This window comes from Erythrolamprus reginae, chromosome 3 (assembly GCF_031021105.1).
Source record: "Erythrolamprus reginae isolate rEryReg1 chromosome 3, rEryReg1.hap1, whole genome shotgun sequence".
NCBI classification, from domain to species: domain Eukaryota; kingdom Metazoa; phylum Chordata; class Lepidosauria; order Squamata; family Dipsadidae; genus Erythrolamprus; species Erythrolamprus reginae.
In genome coordinates, this window is record NC_091952.1 from 155,068,274 (window position 1) to 155,086,329 (window position 18,056).

Below are 18,056 nucleotides of genomic sequence, written 5' to 3' on the forward strand. Positions count from 1 at the left end.
CAGGCAAAAATCATGGAGGGAGAGGGGAGGCGAGAGACGAGTCTATCAAACTTGGCTTTTTCTGCATACATACGTCCTGCGTTCAAATATGAAAAATAAATACTGTCTGCATATCTTGAATGAAATTCACATTGAGAAAAAAAGAAAGAAAAAAAGAGAGAAAGAAACTTAAAATTTTCTCAATCTTGTCAACACATTTAAATTATATCATCCAGAAGGCTGCCAAATTTTTTCTTTCCAACTAAGATTACATAGGATAGTTTGAAATCAATCCACAATTATTTAAAACAAATGTTTTTTTAACCCTGCTGTTCTGTTTGAAAAAACTCCCTAATCTTATGTTCCCAGGTCTATTTGACCCGGAATGCAAATTGATCATTTTAGGTACTTATATTTGGTCTTTTTGAAAGCTTTTTTCACCTGGAAACAAGTTTGAACATTTCTGCACACAATGGAATGAAAATTGAACTGAAAAAAATGATCCTTATTGGTTTATTTTGCTCATAAATGGGCCCCCATGCTTATACTCAAATAGGCTTATACTCGAGTAGGCTTATACTCGAGTATAAAACAATATGGTCTTATATTCAAAAATAAACCAATAAGAATCATTTTTTTCAGTTCATTTCTATTTTTCTTATGTTTAGGATTGTTCAATTTAGTATATCAAAACTTTTGGGGGAATATTCCTTAGAGATTTGTAGCCTAAAAAAATATAAATTGACAAAAAATTCAGAAAGCATGGGGGGGGAGGGGCTTTTTGATCAAAATAAAAATATAAGCCTCAATTTTTTCAGTTCAATTTTCATATCATTATGTTCATAAATGTTCAAACTAGTTTTCCAGTGGAAAAAGTTTTCAAAAAGACCAAATTCAAGTACCTAAAAAAAATCATTTTATTCCGGGTCTATATGACCCGAAACAGTCAACGTGATATTTTTTTTTTGCCCAGAAAATTTTTTTCCCCCACCCCCACAAATATTTTTATGATGATCAGCCATGTTAAAATGAGTAAATGAATGCATAAGATATTAAAAATATTTTGGATTTGAAGCCTGCGTAAATATAAAGTGAAAATGGTTGCAAGCAGCCGAGGGGGGGGGGGGGGGGCTTATTTCTGATGTTAAAAAACCAGTAAGAATCATTTTTTTCAGTTCCTTTATATTTTTCTTATATTCAGAAATGTTCAAGCTACCAATCCCACACCAACTTCAGTAAAATAGAATGCATTTTGCAAGCAAAACTATCCATAAATTGAAAAAGAATTCACAAAAATGGGGGGGCATGCATTATATCAGCAAAATAAACCAATAAGATTTACTTTTTTCATTTCAATTTTCATATCATTGTGTGCAGAAATGTCCAGACTACTTTCCAAGTGAAAAAAGCTTTCAAAAAGACCAAACATAAGCACTGCAAATGAAGAGTTTTCGGTCCGGGTCAGGGTGACCCGGGAACAGAAGAAGTGTGACTTTTTTTGCCCAGCAAAAACTAAGCCCCCCCCCCCCCCCCCCCCCCCCCCCAAAAAAAAAAATTCATAGAGAGAACCCCTGAAATGATGAAAAGTCATGAAATTTCAAGTTTCAGATATGCAGGGGAAATTTTTTACAGGGACTCAAACATGGCTTTCGGGTCACATACGACCCGAACAGAACAGCAGGGTTAAGTACAATATTATTTAGATACACTATGGATAACTATCATTTTTGGCATATTAAGGATCAGGAGGAATTTCTGTTCTTCCTGTATGGCATGATAGGGTTCAGAACCCAAAATGGGTTCAATAATATCTGCTGAAATGTAACTCAAATAAGCAATTTTAAATGTTTCATTGGAACATTTTAAGCGAAACTGATTTGTCTCAAGCTTAAAATTTGAACACACTTTCTGAGAATATATCCCTAGAGTTCCCAACATCTTCTAATCTAATTTATTTTCAAAATTCTGCAGAGAATGTAAAAATTGTAAAGAAGACACTAATAGCAGAAAATGATGTGACATTAGCATTTATATTTCTCCAACAGATAAAGAATTCAGACCGATTTTCAGAGGATAAACTCTTAGTAATAGATATAATATAATGGCATGATGAAATTTCAGCATCCCTAGGGTGTGTGTGAGACCACTCACAAACAGATGATTTCAAAAAGCATGCTGGTTATCATTCAGAAGTCACCTCTTTTCATTGTGTGACTGATGAATTACTGAAAGCAAATCACTACTCTGAATTCCTATTATGGACTGTACTTGCTCAGAATAATCTGATCCCATTATACATAGTTACACAAAATATATTACTGACAGCTTATGTCAGTTGTAGAGCTTTAATTCATTACTTTTACTATTGTGCTTATTGAAATAGAAGACCCAATGATGGATATTATATTTTAACATATTTATTACCGTCTGCTCAGCAAAATTGACCTATGATAGTTTATATTGTATAGCTATTATTTCTTGCACCATGTTCTTTACATATTTTTAAATATCTATGTGTACAAGAGCAACGTAAAGGTAAAAGAGGAAAATAGGAGGAACACTGCAAGTTCTTAACTGAGCAAGAGAGGCATTCTATTTCTATTTTCTGGTTAATTTAACCAATAGTATTTGTTCTAATTTTCCCCTTTTTTCTCCTGTCCTTACCGTGTTTTAATTACAAAAATTATTTGAACCCTAAAATTGAATTAGCCTAATACAGACTGCTCAAAAAAATAAAGGGATCACTTTAACAACCCAATATAACTCCAAGTAAATCAAACGTCTGTGAAATCAAACTGTCCACTTAGGAAGCAACACTGATTGATAATCAATTTCACATGCTCTTGTGCACATTGAACTTTGTATAGAACAAAGTATTCAATGGGAATATTTCATTCATTCAGATCTAGGGTGTGTTGAGTGTTCCCTTTATTTTTTTGAGCAGTATATAACATGATAAAGTATAATAACATTATTCACAAATTTAATACCTTTTGTCAACATCAGTTATTAGCTGTACAGTATTAGCAATGATACTCATTGTCTAGAAACTAGAAACTGGGAAAATGCAATCTAGCAACTGCTTCAGATTTCAGGGTGAGCATATAACTAATTCTAAAATTAGCTATTATCAGAGCCATTGTAAACTACTACCAATATCTAAACAAATAATAATAATAATAATAATAATAATAATAATAATAATAATAATAATAATTTATTAGATTTGTATGCCGCCCCTCTCCGAAGACTCGGGGCGGCTCACAACAACGATAAAAACAATATTATACTGGCACAAATCTAATATTAAAAAAACCCCTAAAAACCCTATCATAATTAAAAATCAAACAGCACAAAGCAGTGGCTGACAGTTTGAATTATTGACTGTAGGGGAAGAAAACTGCTTGGTGCAGTTTTTTTAGGATATTTTGTAAAAGCTCTCATTGAAAGATTTAAAATGCAAAAATAATGTAGGATTCTTCTAACATATTGCATTACTCAGGTAATCTAAAACAGCATCCCCTTTTGGGAACGAGGACCGGAGATGGCGCGGTTTTGCATGCTGCCTGCATTTCACAGATGTGGCTTCACTTGTTTGCGCAGCCTGGGTTCATGCATGACATGGTCTGATTGCCAGTCCACGGACTGGGGCTGGAGACCCCTGAGCTAAAGGATAAATTTCCTATAAGTATGAAATTCAACCTTAAATATAACATGCCCAATTTATAGGTAATACTAAATACACATGACAGAATATTATTAATGAAAATTAATGTTTCCTTATGCCCAGTTCCCAACCCAATATAAATATTTGCTATTAATTTTTCAATCCTTCTGGTTAGATGAACCATGCGTTTCATATTCAATCTGAGTTGCTTAAAAGATATACTACTTGTTGTGGTTAGCTCTGGCCCAGCTCCTGCCCCCAAGGACTGTGGAGGTGGAGGTGGGGGAAACATCAAAATATCACAGGTCTGTTTTGCTGCCGACAGAGTTGGCCAGTGAATTATCCTCTGAAGAAGGAAGTGGCAGTGAGATGGAAGAGGGGGTCTTGGCAGACAGCCCAGGAAGAAGCCAATCTTCATTACATTCTGATGAGGAAACAATGATAGACCCACGCATGCGTAGAGTTATGCATAGGAGAGAACAGCTTCAAAAGTATTACAGGCGATAAGGGAGTTCACCTGTGGTTGGGTGGGGTTCAAGTAATTAGGGCTGCTGTTAAATGGGCAGCATAATTATCTGATCATACTTGTTGGACCTTGACTTGCTGTTTCAGGATTTGTTCTCAGGACGCTGTTTGGATTTCAGGACTATGGATTTCAGGACTTTGGCCATAAATCATTGTGAGTTTTACAACGTCTGAAGAATAGTGGCTGTGACACATTTCACAGTTATGAGTTAAGTGACTGGAGTTTTTCTTATCTTTATTATCTTACTGCATTCAACTGTGCATTGTTTTTACAAGAAATCCCTTTGAATGTAAAAAGGGAGTTTTGATTCTACTTTGTTTCGGATAAAGACATTCTTATTGCATATTCCCGTGTGTGTCTGTTTTGGCTATTTTTACCTTTAATTGAAGGCTTGTGTCATAAGCCGGCAGAACAACTACTTCATTTTGTTATTTATTTACTATTTGCACTGTTGTCACATTGATTTGTAACCAGTGACAATTACAAGGATTTGTTAGGTTAAACATAATATATATACGTTCTATCTTGTTGTGAGCCGCCCCGAGTCTTCGGAGAGGGGCGGCATACAAATCTAAATAATAAATAAATAAATAAATAAATAAATAAATAAATAAATAAATAAATAAATAAATAAGATGTGTGTATATGTAATGATAACACACTACGCTATTGGTCCATTCTATCTTTATTTTTTATTTTTTTTAAAAAAACACCTTTTGGCTAAGAAAACATAGTATCTTCCACAAAGCAGCTCAGATGTTATCTCTAATTTGGAGCATAGCTTGACTAACTGTTCATATTTATCATCAATTTTCAAGCTTTTCAGTACAACAAGCTGAATATTGGGTTTAAATCTAGCTACAGCAAAGATATATGCAGCAATAGAGCATGATGCAAACTTTCAAATGGGACAGAATTATACTGATTTATTTATCCAATATGAATTATAATATTTAAAGGTGTGAAGGAAAACTAGGCAGCTGGTCCAGATTACATTGGCAACCTTCAGTCTCGAAAGACTATGGTATCGTGCTCTGGAAAGAGTTCCTAGAACAGCATCTAGTGTGGTTGAAAAAGTCAATCCCAGAATGGTAATCCCTTCCATACTGAGGGTAGATCCATTCTGTCCCTTGCCAGATAGTCCAGATTATAGGTGATAAAAATATACTTTTAGAAACAGATGAAATGAAGGATCAATCATTTTTTGTGATAGAGGACAAAATAATCTTCACAATTTAATTTGGATGAGAACTACTGATGAATCAGACATAGAAAATCTGCAAGAAAAGCATTATGTCACAGATCAGTGAAATGAAAATAATTATTTAAAAACTGTTAGCTAGACAATACGTTTGGAGAAAGCATCCTATCTTCCTTAACCTACCTCTGACCTTAGAATCGGACAAATTTAGAGCTAGGGAGGATAATAAAATGAGGAGTATTAATAAAAACGCACAGTAAATTACATCCAGATAGTGGTAGAAAAGTAGCTAAAGACAGAATTACATAGCTAGTCCAATGACTAGTGGAGATGCACAGGGCAGCCATTAGGAATTTTGGGGCCCCATACAGCCTAAGTGTCTGCCCCCCCCCGCCATTTTTAAACTACTGCCCTCCAAATCCCGTGCCATGCCACCATGGCCATACACCCTGGGCAAGCCCTCCCCCGGCCCTCTGAGGTCAAACACAGCCCTGATGTGGCCCTCAATGAAATTGAGTTTGACACCCCTGGCCTAGAGGCTAAATCCTATGGCCAAGGGCTAAGAGAACGAGTATGTTTAGCTCAACAAATAGAAAACTGAGGGGGAATAGTAGTTTCCCAATCCTTAAAGGGCTGCCACAGAGCAGATGGCATCTATTTATTCTCCATGCCACCTGAAGGTAGTACAAGAAGCAATGGGCGGAACCTCACCAAGAAGAAATGCAATCTGGAAATAAGGAAAAACTTGGGACTGGGCGGCATAAATATATATATATATATATATATATATATATATATATATATATATATATATATATATAAATAAATCCCTTATTTTTTATTAAAAGAAATTAATAATTTAAAAAAACCAAAATCCATTACTATTAAAACTAAAACAACCAGCAAAACTATTAATAAAAACAGGTGAGGGCTGGGTTTTTTTTCTCTGTTATTAGTTAAGGGCTTTTACCATATGCTTTAAATCAAGAGTCACTTCTCTCTCTGTTTCTCTCTCTTTCCTGTCATTCTCTGCCTCAATCATTTTCTCATTTCTCTTTTTTTCTCCCCTTTTTTCTATCATTTCTCTCTCTCTCTTCCTTCTACTCTTCTCTCTCTCTCTTTCTTTCTTTCTCTCTTTCTCTATCTTGCTTTCTTCCTCTCTCTCACTCTCTTCCTCTCTCATCTCTTTCTTTCTCTCTCTCTCTTTCTCTCTCTTGCTTTCTTCCTCTCTCTCTCTCTTCCTTCCTCTCTCATCTCTTTCTTTCTTTCTCTCTCTCTCTTTCTCTATCTTGCTTTCTTCCTCTCTCTCACTCTCTCTCTTCTTCTCTCATCTCTTTCTTTCTTTCTCTCTCTCTATTCCTCTCTTTCTTTCTCTCTCTTTCTCTATCTCTCCCCCTCTTGCTCTCTCTCTCTTTTTCTCACTTTCCCTCTCTTGTTTTGTTTCTCTCTCTCTTGCTTTCTCTCTCTCATTCTTTCTCTTGTTTTCTTTCTCTCTCTCGTTCTCTCTCTCTTGCTATCTCTTTCTCTCCCCCCTCTTTCTCTCTCTCTCTCTTTCTCACTTTCTCTCTATCTTGTTCTGTCGCTCTCACTCTCTCTCGTTCTCCGGAGGCTGGCGAAGGCAATTTTCAATGTCGGGTGCGTGGGCCGGCGCGCACTCTCCCCATCCCCCTGCCAGTCAGCCCGGAACATTCAAAGCGAAAAACCTTCGCTCTTACTTTGAATGTTCCAGGTGGGCTGGCAGGGGGATGGGGAGAGCGTGCACCGGCAAGCGCGCCCAACATTGAAAATCGCCTTCGCCGGCCCCCACTGTAAGAACGCTTGCCCCACCTCTCTTGCAGCAGAGGAGAAAGAGAGGTGGATCGGGCGGGCGGGGGGCAGCGGTGAGTAGCCAGGGGCGCGAGGGGGCTAGAGGCGTGGGGGGGCGGCGTGGGGGGCTGCAGCTTCGTGCGTGCCCTTGGAAAAGCATGCGTGGGGGGTGTTTTGGGGGGCGCTGGCGCAGGCGTGCGCAGCCTACAAAGAACAGTGCTGGGCACAATGACTGCTGTGGGCGCCAGGGGCCCGACACACAGTGGTGGGCCAAAACCAGCCCCCCCCATTTTTCAATTTGGCCGGGCCCTTGATGCCAGTACCAGTAGTACCGGCCTATCGACGGCCCTGGAGATGCACCTATGTATGACAATTTCAAAAAACATATGTTAAAGGCTCTAACTACTTGGGAGAGAATGGTTGTTTTGAGAAATACTATATTCTCACCAATATTTTTCAAAACATGAAATGTGAGTGATTTAAATATATATTAAATCAGGAAGAGTGTAAAAAGGGAATTATTGGAGAAGTCACTGATTCAAAACAGACACCCTCCTATATATGGTTCCAATAAATGATCAAGCTTTGACATAGAATTATTTGATTGTGTGAATGCTGGGTTACTTGAACTAATTTGATGCAGGTGTTGCCTGTTTTAACTTGTAGCAGAATTATGCTAGTAAAAAAAAGAGAATATGACTCTTTTTGCCTCAGATACGATTTAAAGTTTAACAATATCTGATTATATATGACACTAATGGCATAGTTAAAACGTGCAAGCAGAAAGTTGGACCTGGAACATGGCTGCTTATCAGAATATGAAGACTTTGATTTCTGGCTTGTTTTGGTTTAAGATAAAGCTGGAAACCAAAAACCTCCAGAGTTCCAGCTCTGCCTTATTAATAGAAGAACAATTATGATGTCAGAAGGACAAATGAGAATAACAATGAAAAGACAAGAGAAAGAGGCAATTGCAACAGTAAGATAGAAGAGAGCAAAGCATGTATAGCAAATGTTTACTATGCAATCTACGTTCAATCATTTGATCTGGTTTTATTTTATAATTTTGTCTTTTTTAAACTTAACATATTATGGCCATTAAGAATGCTCAATTCGTATTTGGGTTCTCTCCCTGTGTACTTTTCTTCTCCCTGGAATGTCTAAAAAAGAAGTCTGCAAGGATGGCATTTTGGCAGCCTAAATGACAATAAAATCTATCAGCACATATGTTTCTAATATTTTTAAATGACTGAGAACGCTTTTGGCAGATATATTTACCTTTAATCTTCCTATAAATTAAGTAGTGATACATTATTTTGTGTAAATGTTTCATTCTTACTGATATGTCATGGAAATAATTGAGGATGAAATTCTACATGCATAACCAGTTAGATATATCTAAAGTAAGAAGCAACCATATCCAACTTGGACATTTTCTCAGGCAAAATGGCCAAACCTTAGAATTGTAGAGGTCAACATTCACAGATTTAATGTAATTATTTGATTGGTATCTCATCTTTTCCCAAGAGTTGGTGTCCTAGATCTTTCTTCACCTTATATCCAAACATCCCTTGAAGTTAGTTTGGTTGAGACTGATGGATCAGAGGATGTGGTCTTGTACTGTATCTGGTATTCCTAGCCCTAATCCAACTACTATACCACAGATCGGGAAGAGGCAACTGGACTTCCTTTGTTTTTCCCTGATGATGTTTTGCTTCTCATCCAAGAAGCTTCTTCAGTTCTGACTGAATGGTGCGGAACAGAAGGATTTATATTCCTTGTAGCCATTTGGTTGTTAGCACTCTTTCTGAGAATTGTTGAGGCCACTTGGGGGTTTATTTGTGCCCATATGGTATCCTAAATAGTGAAAAAGAGTGTGGAACTTTTTTTGATCTGTTGAAAGAATGGTGTTATAAACAGGAGATAGTGAGAGAGGGCTGATCAAGTTTAATGACCCCTCTTTCAAACCAGTGGTCCTCTCTGTGCAGTATGTGGACTTTTCAGAGTGGCCTTTGCCTTTCAAAATCCTTCCATCCATTCCCCACCATTCAGTCAGAACTGAAGAAGCTCATTGAATGAGAAGCGAAACATCTTCAAAAAAACAAAAAACAAAGGAAGCCCGGTTGCTTCTTGAAAGCTTTGGGACAAATATGGCCTGGATGACTGAGAATCTCCATACATACAGATCTATGTAAAATATCAAATTGGGGCTTCTTAGCTTTTTAGCAGAGCTCTTACTGGCATGCAACTGAGAGATTTATCAGTATACAGTACTTATTAACCAATCTCCAAAAATAGAAATAATGTATTTCATGCCTTTTAAGATTGAAAATAATTTCAATTACATTTTCATAAGTAATAAAATACTGTATCATTGGCAAAAAAGGATAAAAATATTAAGATGCAATGTTGCATCAGGTAACTGATACTTTAAGATGCTCTGGCTTTTCTACTGAAAGAGGGGGTGAATCTTTTAATTCTTCATGCATAATCTATATAACTCTTTTTAAAGGCGATTTATAGCACTCCAGGATCTGTCTGAAGTGAAAAATTGATGTTATTTCCTTTTTGGGTCTCCTTGTGTAAGAATATTAGATACCTTAATACAATTTATCCTTCTTTAATAACATATAACTAACTCTTTCTTTTCTTCATTCAACTTCCTGATTGTAACTGAGTCCTAAACATGATATTTTAATTGATTTTAGAAGACTAGAACAATGCTGTTCATTCTTTACAACATGGAATTTATAGAACAAGTCTTTCTCAAGTAATATTCACTATAGAAATACAATTCAAAGTGTGTTTTCTTTAATGAGATCAAACCACTAGTATATTATGTGAAATAAACAGATATAAATTGTCCATAACATGACTCTCCATAGTCCAAAGCAATAATGAAGCTGAAGGCTAAAAAAGCTAATTGGATTTACATTCAGCTTCTAAGAAAACTATTATGATATGAACTACTGCTATTTGTTACACAAAATCTGATTAGTAGTATCATATTTAGAAGATTTAATTCATGGAAAATCTGTAGAAAATCCAGCAACTTTAGAACTATGTTTTGGGATTTAAATTTTGTGTCAGAGAATAAAACTTTAGAAAAACAAAAGCTGCTTCACATCTGATTAACATTAGGAAGATTTGTATAGATAATTTACCAAGACAAAAAAAGAGAGAATTACTTACTTTTTAAAAACTGAATAATGTAGATAAATTCACCACCTAAAGCAATGATATCAACAAATGGATCCTATTTGCCTATCACACACAAGAAATAGGGAACAGAGGCTATACCCATGATGGCGAACGTACGTCACGCGTGCTTGAAGTGGAACAACAAGCCATGTCACCTGGCATGAATGGCATCACCCGTTTGTCTTCCAGGTTTCTGGCGTGCATGTATGCACAATGATTAGCTGGCCTTTGTCCATGCAACAATGCCAGAAACTAGAAGAACTGGTCTTCCATTTTTTGGCATGAGCATGCGTGCCAGCCAGCTGATCGTTTTCCGCTGCATACACGCCAGTAACTGGAAAACTAGCGGGCTGGTGTACATGATGGAAGTTCATTTTCCAGCACATGCATGCCCCCTGTGCAGCTCCTCTTCCTGGTTGCGGCCCCACCAAGCGTGTGCCTGCTCCCTTTTCAGCACAAGGTGCCAAAAAGGTTTACTCTCACTGGGCTATAATATACCCACAATAATTTTATATAATTTCTAAACTATTACAGTTGAGCTCCAGATTCATTAATTGAAGATTTATATATTGGTTCGAGATAAATCTTTCAAAAACCCACAAAAGGAATCTTGCTCTGCTCTTCTTGGTAAAGGGAAGTTTTTCTGAATTGCTTTAAAAATAAATCTACCTAATTGCCTAGGAGTTATTTAGGATTCATGATATTACTCTTTAACTCAAAACATTTACTGACCCCCTTGCATCCTGGACATAATTTTTTTCAACTCCTACCCTCAAAACAATGCTCTAGAGCACTGCACACCAAGACACAAGAACAGTTTTTTCCTGAATGACATCACTCTGCTAAACAAATAATTCCCTTAACATTGTCAAACTATTCACTAAGGCTGCATTACTATTAATCTTCTCATTATTCCAATCACCCATCTCCTCCAACTTATGACTGTAACTTTGTTGCTTGTATCCTTAGGATTTATATTAATATTGATTGCTTCCTGATTGCTTATTTGTACCCTATGACAATCATTAAGTGTTGTACCTCATGATTCTTGACAAATACTGTATATCTTTTCTTTTATGTACACTGAGAGCATATGCATCAAAGACAGATTTCTTGTGTGTCCAATTACACTTGGCCAATAAAGAATTCTATTCGATTCTATTCTGTTCTATTTTATCAATATGTACTGCAACTTTACATTTTCAGAAGCTGAGGAACAATATGTTCTTCATTAAGATTATGCATGCTACTAAATATAAACATAGCTTGTGGTGGCTGCTGCTGAGTAGGATAGGGTGACCAGGGAGTTGTGACCACAACCACAGTGAGGCTCAGGGAGAGTGTGCAGATGGAGGGGAGAAACAGACTTGCCCAAGCAATTTGTGATTTTCCTTGCTGGCTTCTCTACTGAGTATACTTGTGGGAAATTGGCAGTCAGTCAAATCACAATCAAGTAACCAGGGGACAGCGTAACAATCCTAAATGCCCATGTTGCAGTCACTGAATTTATATCTGTTTAAAGAAAAGTTCAAAGTTATAACTTGCCTAATATATATCCCACAATAAATATTTTTTGTGGATTTCGTACAAAGAAGCTGAGTTAGTTTTCCTGAGGATTACAGTGATCCCCCGTTTATTGCGTCCCCAACCATTGCGAACAGGGTACTTCGCTGTTTTTCAACCCGGAAGTCAAAAATACCATCTACGCATGCGTGCCGGGCACGCATGCGTAGATGGCAGCGGCTTCCCTGGGTCTTCCCCCTCTTGCTGGCGTCAGCGAGGAGTTTCCCCACCGCCCACGCAAACTCCTCGCTGCCGCCCGCCCTTCGCCCGCCCACGCCGTTCATTCTCGCCGCTTTTGAGCTAAATCCGGGAGCGAATTCGCTCCCGGATTTAGCTCAAAACCGCCGATAGCAAGCGGCAAGGAACGCCTTGTCTCGGCGCTTTCGAGCTGTCAGCTCGAAAGCGCCGAGACAAGCCGTTCCTTGCCGCTTGGTATCGCCGGTTTTGAGCTGAGTCCGGAAGCGAATTCGCTTCCGGACTCAGCTCAAAACCGGCGATACCAAGCGCCCCCCGGACCCCCAACCCGGGTTTGGGGGGCTGCTAGGAAGCCCTCCATGCCGGCGGCAAACAGCCGCCCCGCCCCCAATCTTCGGCTCCTCGCTAGCGCTGTGGGAGTAAAAACACCGTCTGCACATGCGCAGACGGTGTTTTTACTTCCGCATCGCTACTTCGCGAAAACCCGCTCGTTGCGGGGGCTCCTGGAACGTAACCCTCGCAACGAGCGGGGGATCACTGTAATTATCTTCTAGAGTAGGTAGAAACGTGTTGATAAGATGATTATTCATATACCATCTATTTTATTAATGAAATACAGTAATACCTCATGATACGAACTTAATTGGTGCAAGGAGGAGGTTCGTAAGACGAAAGGTTCGTAAGACGAAACATTGTTTTCCATAGGAAACAATGTAAAGTCAATTAATCAGTGCAACCAAAAAACCCCCCGCAAAAAAACAGCTGCGAAGCGGCGCGGGTGTTTTAAAAGGTCGCAGCTGGCATGGGGGGCTTGCCAGCACCCCCCCGAACCCAGGTTTGGGGTTCGGGGGGGTGCTGGCAAGCCCCCCAGGCCGGCTGCGACCTTTTAAAACACCCGCGCCGCTTCGCAGCTGTCTCCTGAAGCCGAACGCTAAAGCCGAACTTCTGCGTTCGGCTTCGGGAGACAGCTGGGAAGCGGCGCGGGTGTTTTAAAAGGTCGCAGCCGGCCTGGGGGGCTTGCCAGCACCCCCCCGAACCGAACCCGGGGTTCAGCAAAATTTTGCCTCTTCTTACGAACTTTGTTCGAGTTACGAACCGGCGTTTGGGAGGCTTCTGGGAAGCCCCGCCGCCCGGCTGTCACCTTTTAAAACAGCCGCCCGGCTTCACAGCAGTCTCCGAACGCCAGTTCGTAACTCGAAAAATGTTTGTAAGAAGAGGCAAAATTTTTCTGAACCCCGGGTTCGTATCACGAGTTGTTCGTAAGACGAGGGGTTCGTATCTTGAGGTACCACTGTATAGCTATAACAGAAAGGAACAAGAAAACCTCATCTTCCAAACTCTTATTCTGTCTTCTGCAAAGAAGTTTTTGTGTATATTTCTACTGACTTTACCCAATTATAAAGTTAGTGCTGTCCATAGAGAAGTTTTATTCATATTAAAATGGAAAGTAAACCTGAAATTTCTACAAAAGATAGAGAACCATATAATGTACAGGAATATAGAAGTGAAATAGTATCATGCAATTGCAATTAAGTACCCAAGTCCTAGCCAGCCAAAATGGCCAAGTTGCACCTGAGATAAAACTACACAAGTTGGTGGAATTAGTGAACAACAATAATCTCTCTCGGAACAGAATAGGGGAGGATGGGGGGGGGAGTTGCTTTTCATTTGGAAATCCCATTGAATTCAGTATCTTTGATTCCATATATATAATGACTGCTCTCAGCCTGGTTTAGCTTTCTGTTGACAGTAAGATCACGTCTACCTGGGCAATTTGTTAAAGTATGTGATCCCATTTGGATAGAGGATTTTATTTTTAGAAAATCATACAAAACTAATCACCAACTAAGTTTATCATAACACTTTCACTTCAAAACAATTTCCCTTATTATTTTATGCTATCTGTTATAGGTAATCTTAGATAATTTGGACATCACTATTTTTATGACTGGATTGAAGTGGTGCACCCTGGAGATTTATGGAAGTTTCACTATTAGCATATCTGGGTAATAAAATTTTGGAGAAGATATTTCTTCTGCTTAAAAGTCTTCCACTGTAGTCAGTCCACTGTAGTCAGAGTGGATTTAGAAATAATCTAGCACTAAAAAATGCATGCATTAAACATATATACATTAACTTTATATAGCTAGATATTTTTCTTCAATTACATATCTCTTCTCTTATTCAACTTTATGCTATACACTGAAATTTAAGGTGAGAAATGACTCTGATTCCAGGCACACAACACATACATAGCCGATAAACAGAATGTAATAATTAGCATCCAGAATTTTTGTTTAAAAAAATCAGTGCTCCATATAGTGCCATATATGATTTTATACTCAGAGTTTTAAATACCTATGGCAGTATCGTATTAAGGAGGCTGCTCTATGATTTACAATGTACACCATAATATGTCTCATTAAAAATGTAGCAGCCCTACACAAAATAAAAAATCTGCTACTATTAAGCAGAAATATGAACTCAGTACTATTCAAGAGAGTAGTTTGCAAAGCATAAGCAAACCTCACTGAGTTGGTACAGCAAAATTTATTTACACCCCCCCCCTCTGGTTTCATAAATATAGAAAGAGATATTGGAGGATGGAGGGAGGGGCAGATAATGAAAATCCCAAAAAACCTTGCTTCAGGATCAAATCAGGATTGTTGGGAAAAAGAAACAAGAACACAAGAGCTTTAACTAGAAATCTGAAAAGCCTCAATAGCATAATATGCATTCTATAACTATTTGGAAAATATTAGTGTAGGAATGGGATATGTGTTAAGAAAATATGATAACATGCACATATCAGCATTGATTCAATGCATTATATGGCTGGAATACTGTGGCAATCTGTCCGTTTAAAATTTGCTAGAAATGAATCAATCATTCAAGTACATACACATTTGAATGCGTATTTGAAATCTTATTGGAGGCAACCTTCATCCAGGAAAAAGTGTTCATGAAAGATCTGGAGAGGAACAGAATTGTGGAAGTTAGCAGAAAAAAGCAAATACACATGTTTCAATCAGTCAATAAGAAAGGTAAGGACATACAATTCAAGTATATGTGTTGCATTAAAGTTACATGCAATGAGTAAAGATTATGACTAAACAAACAGTGTTGTTCAGCCTTGTTTGAAACATAATATGTTGTTGAACAATATTATATAAACTACACTCTTAAAACCAGAAATGAGAAAGCAAGGGCTCCAGAACTTTTTCATTAGCAAGTACACTTTTTCCAAAATTAATATATTTGCTTTGATTAAGTTATCAGCACAAGTTTGCTTCATCTAATAATTACTAAAACAATTCCTTTTTCATGCTAAGATGATACACTATCTTTAGAATTATATGACAATGGAAAAGAAACCTGGAAAAAAAATGTTCACAAACATATTTGCCTCTTAACTCTTATAATAAAGATAAATTAAATATTATTTGCAAACTCAGTATTCACCTCCCCTTCAGGCACAAATCTGATAGATTTCTGACATCCACACCCAGATTCTAAGCAAAGCTAAAATTGGCTATTTGCTATTTCTGTGACTACCAGAACCATATAAATAATGGGGCCAATCACTTCACTAGCAGTTATATTTTCTCAATCTGCACCTACCTATAAGTTATAGAGGATGTCAGGCCTAGGCTCTGGCACAGAGAAAAAAAAATAAAAAATATTTTAAAAAGTTTGTAGTGAAAAGGACAGCAGTAAAGAATATTGGGAAAGCTCCAAAGTATACTACTGTTGCATCATTTTTTTCCTCAATCTCAGCAACATTAAGATGTGTAGATTTCAACTCTGGGTGTTGAAGTCTAGCTATCTTAAAATTACTGAAAAAAATTGGGCTACATTGTTGAATTTATCTTCCCATTTAAAAAAAAGATACTTGCAATGTTTCAAATCCCATATTGACAGTACTATTTTATGAGTAGTTCTTGACATATAACTGTATAACAAAGGTTCAGTTACAATGGCTTCAGAAAAAAATAGTTTTATGATCTGTCCTCACAAAGGTTCAGTTACAATGGCTTCAGAAAAAAATAGTTTTATGATCTGTCCTCACAAATGACTATCATATCAGCCCACCAGCCACATGATCACTATTTAAGTATTTATGACCAGTTGCAGCCTCCTGAAGTCTCATGATTGGTTTCCCAACTGGTTTCCCAGAAAAACTATCCATTTGGTGAGCTGGATTCATTTAATGATCATGTGATTTGCTTAACAACTACACGAGTCACTTAACAATTGTGGTGATTTGCTTTACAACAAGGGTAAAAATGGTTGTAAAATTGGGTCTGGTCACACAATGATTCAACTTACAAACGCACTAATGTAACTATGGGAATTCTGGTCTCAACTGTCTTTGTAAGCTTAAGACTACGGTATCTATAGTAGTTCTATATTGTTGTCAAATCCACATCTATGGGGGAATTGCACAGACCATTAAGAAATCCCTATCTACCATTTCAATTTCAAAGCTAAGGAGAGCTTGGGGAAATATATATTTTGGGGAATATATTCTCCAACTTTGAAAATAATCATAAGGATCATCCTCTGTCTAGGAGGCACTGCATATGATTAGTCTGTTTCTGAAGTCCATCATGAAGTAGAGATGATCTCTCCACTTCATCTGACGATCTAAGAATTTACTATCCTGACACAATTAGAACATAGAGCAGATAACTTCATCTGCAGATAACTTCATATTTTCTGCAGATAACTTCATATTTTCAACCAGGTAAAAGCAGAGGTTTGTATTAAAAGTTAAAAAAAGAGTCAGGTTTTGATTACAAGCATAACGGAAAATAGTTATTTGTGGAATATTTTATATTGATCCAATCATTGAAATATGGTGAAAATGAAGTTTAACTGATATCATTTGTTTTGTAGTTTCTTTCAAAAATATTTCAAATATTTGGAGTTTGTTTGTTTTTGAAGCAGCTTTTGCCAGCTTGATGCCTCCTGCAAACTTTTTAACTACAATCCAGCATACCAACTGAAATACAATTCCACTGGAGGGATCACTTTAGTGAAGGTTATCTCATATTATGTCGATAACACAACCAATATTATATTGACATTTAAGGCAGTGTTTCCCAACCTTGGCAACTTGAAGATATCTGGACTTCAACTCCCAGAATTCCCCAGCCAGCATTCGCTGGCTGGGAAATTCTGGGAGTTGAAGTCCAAATACTTTCAAGTTGCCACAGTTGGGCAACACTGATTTAAGGGACACATATATTTGCTTCAATTAGGTGAGATATAAAATTTATAATATGAATAGTGTCCCTGAGCTGAAGTGTGAACCTTCATTTCATGACAGAAATAGTATAACAGGGAAGACTTCCATTTTGAGACAATTCTCTTATTTAGCAACAATTTCTTTAATGTGAGATGAAAGCATTGTTTTCCTTTTTATGACCCTCTGATCCCTTTTTATCAGGGTGGGAGTTGGGGTGAGTGAAAGGAGTTGAGTGTTTACTGGCCAGATACTCTTCCTGATGTCTTTGCAGAGTTCACAGCAGATGTGTTCCCTTTGTGCCCTGATAGAGAAACATCTGTCATTGCTTGGGATTGAACTGTCAACTTCCCAGTTGTATCTCCACCTTTAAGCTATCATGCCATTCTAGTGTGAGATGACAGTAATAATACCTGTATATAAGGAAACCCATGTAGAAGCTGAGGTTTACCTGCTTATCTTGGATTCGTATCATTAATGATAATTAATCCTAAATTTGATACCTATAAGTTATTGGGACTACATGTTTTCTCCTACACTCCCCTTATTCTCTATGTGGAAAAAAATAAAAACCCTCTCCTATTTTTGGCATTAAATAATCAGTTTTGATTAGAGGTGACTAATTTAGCCAATACATAGGTAAAGTATAAAAGTGTTAATTAAGAGTTAA

At 37.5% G+C, this 18,056-nt stretch overlaps 1 protein-coding gene across 9 annotated transcripts in view; it reads right to left on the reverse strand.

Annotated features, from left to right (window-relative positions):
• Nucleotides 1–18,056, reverse strand: part of CTNND2 (catenin delta 2) — a 269,783-nt gene that overhangs the window by 182,725 nt on the left and 69,002 nt on the right. For 6 of the 9 annotated variants that reach the window (XR_011558671.1, XR_011558672.1, XM_070747086.1 and 3 more), the window contains exon 4: nt 15,041–15,109. The exons of the other annotated variants lie outside the window; for them this stretch is intronic. Coding sequence is in view for 4 of the 6 variants with exons in the window: in XM_070747086.1 (XP_070603187.1) it covers nt 15,041–15,109 (69 nt within the window). In the remaining 2 variants the exon portion in view is untranslated. The remainder of the gene's footprint in view (nt 1–15,040; nt 15,110–18,056) is intronic. 9 annotated transcript variants of the gene reach the window in all.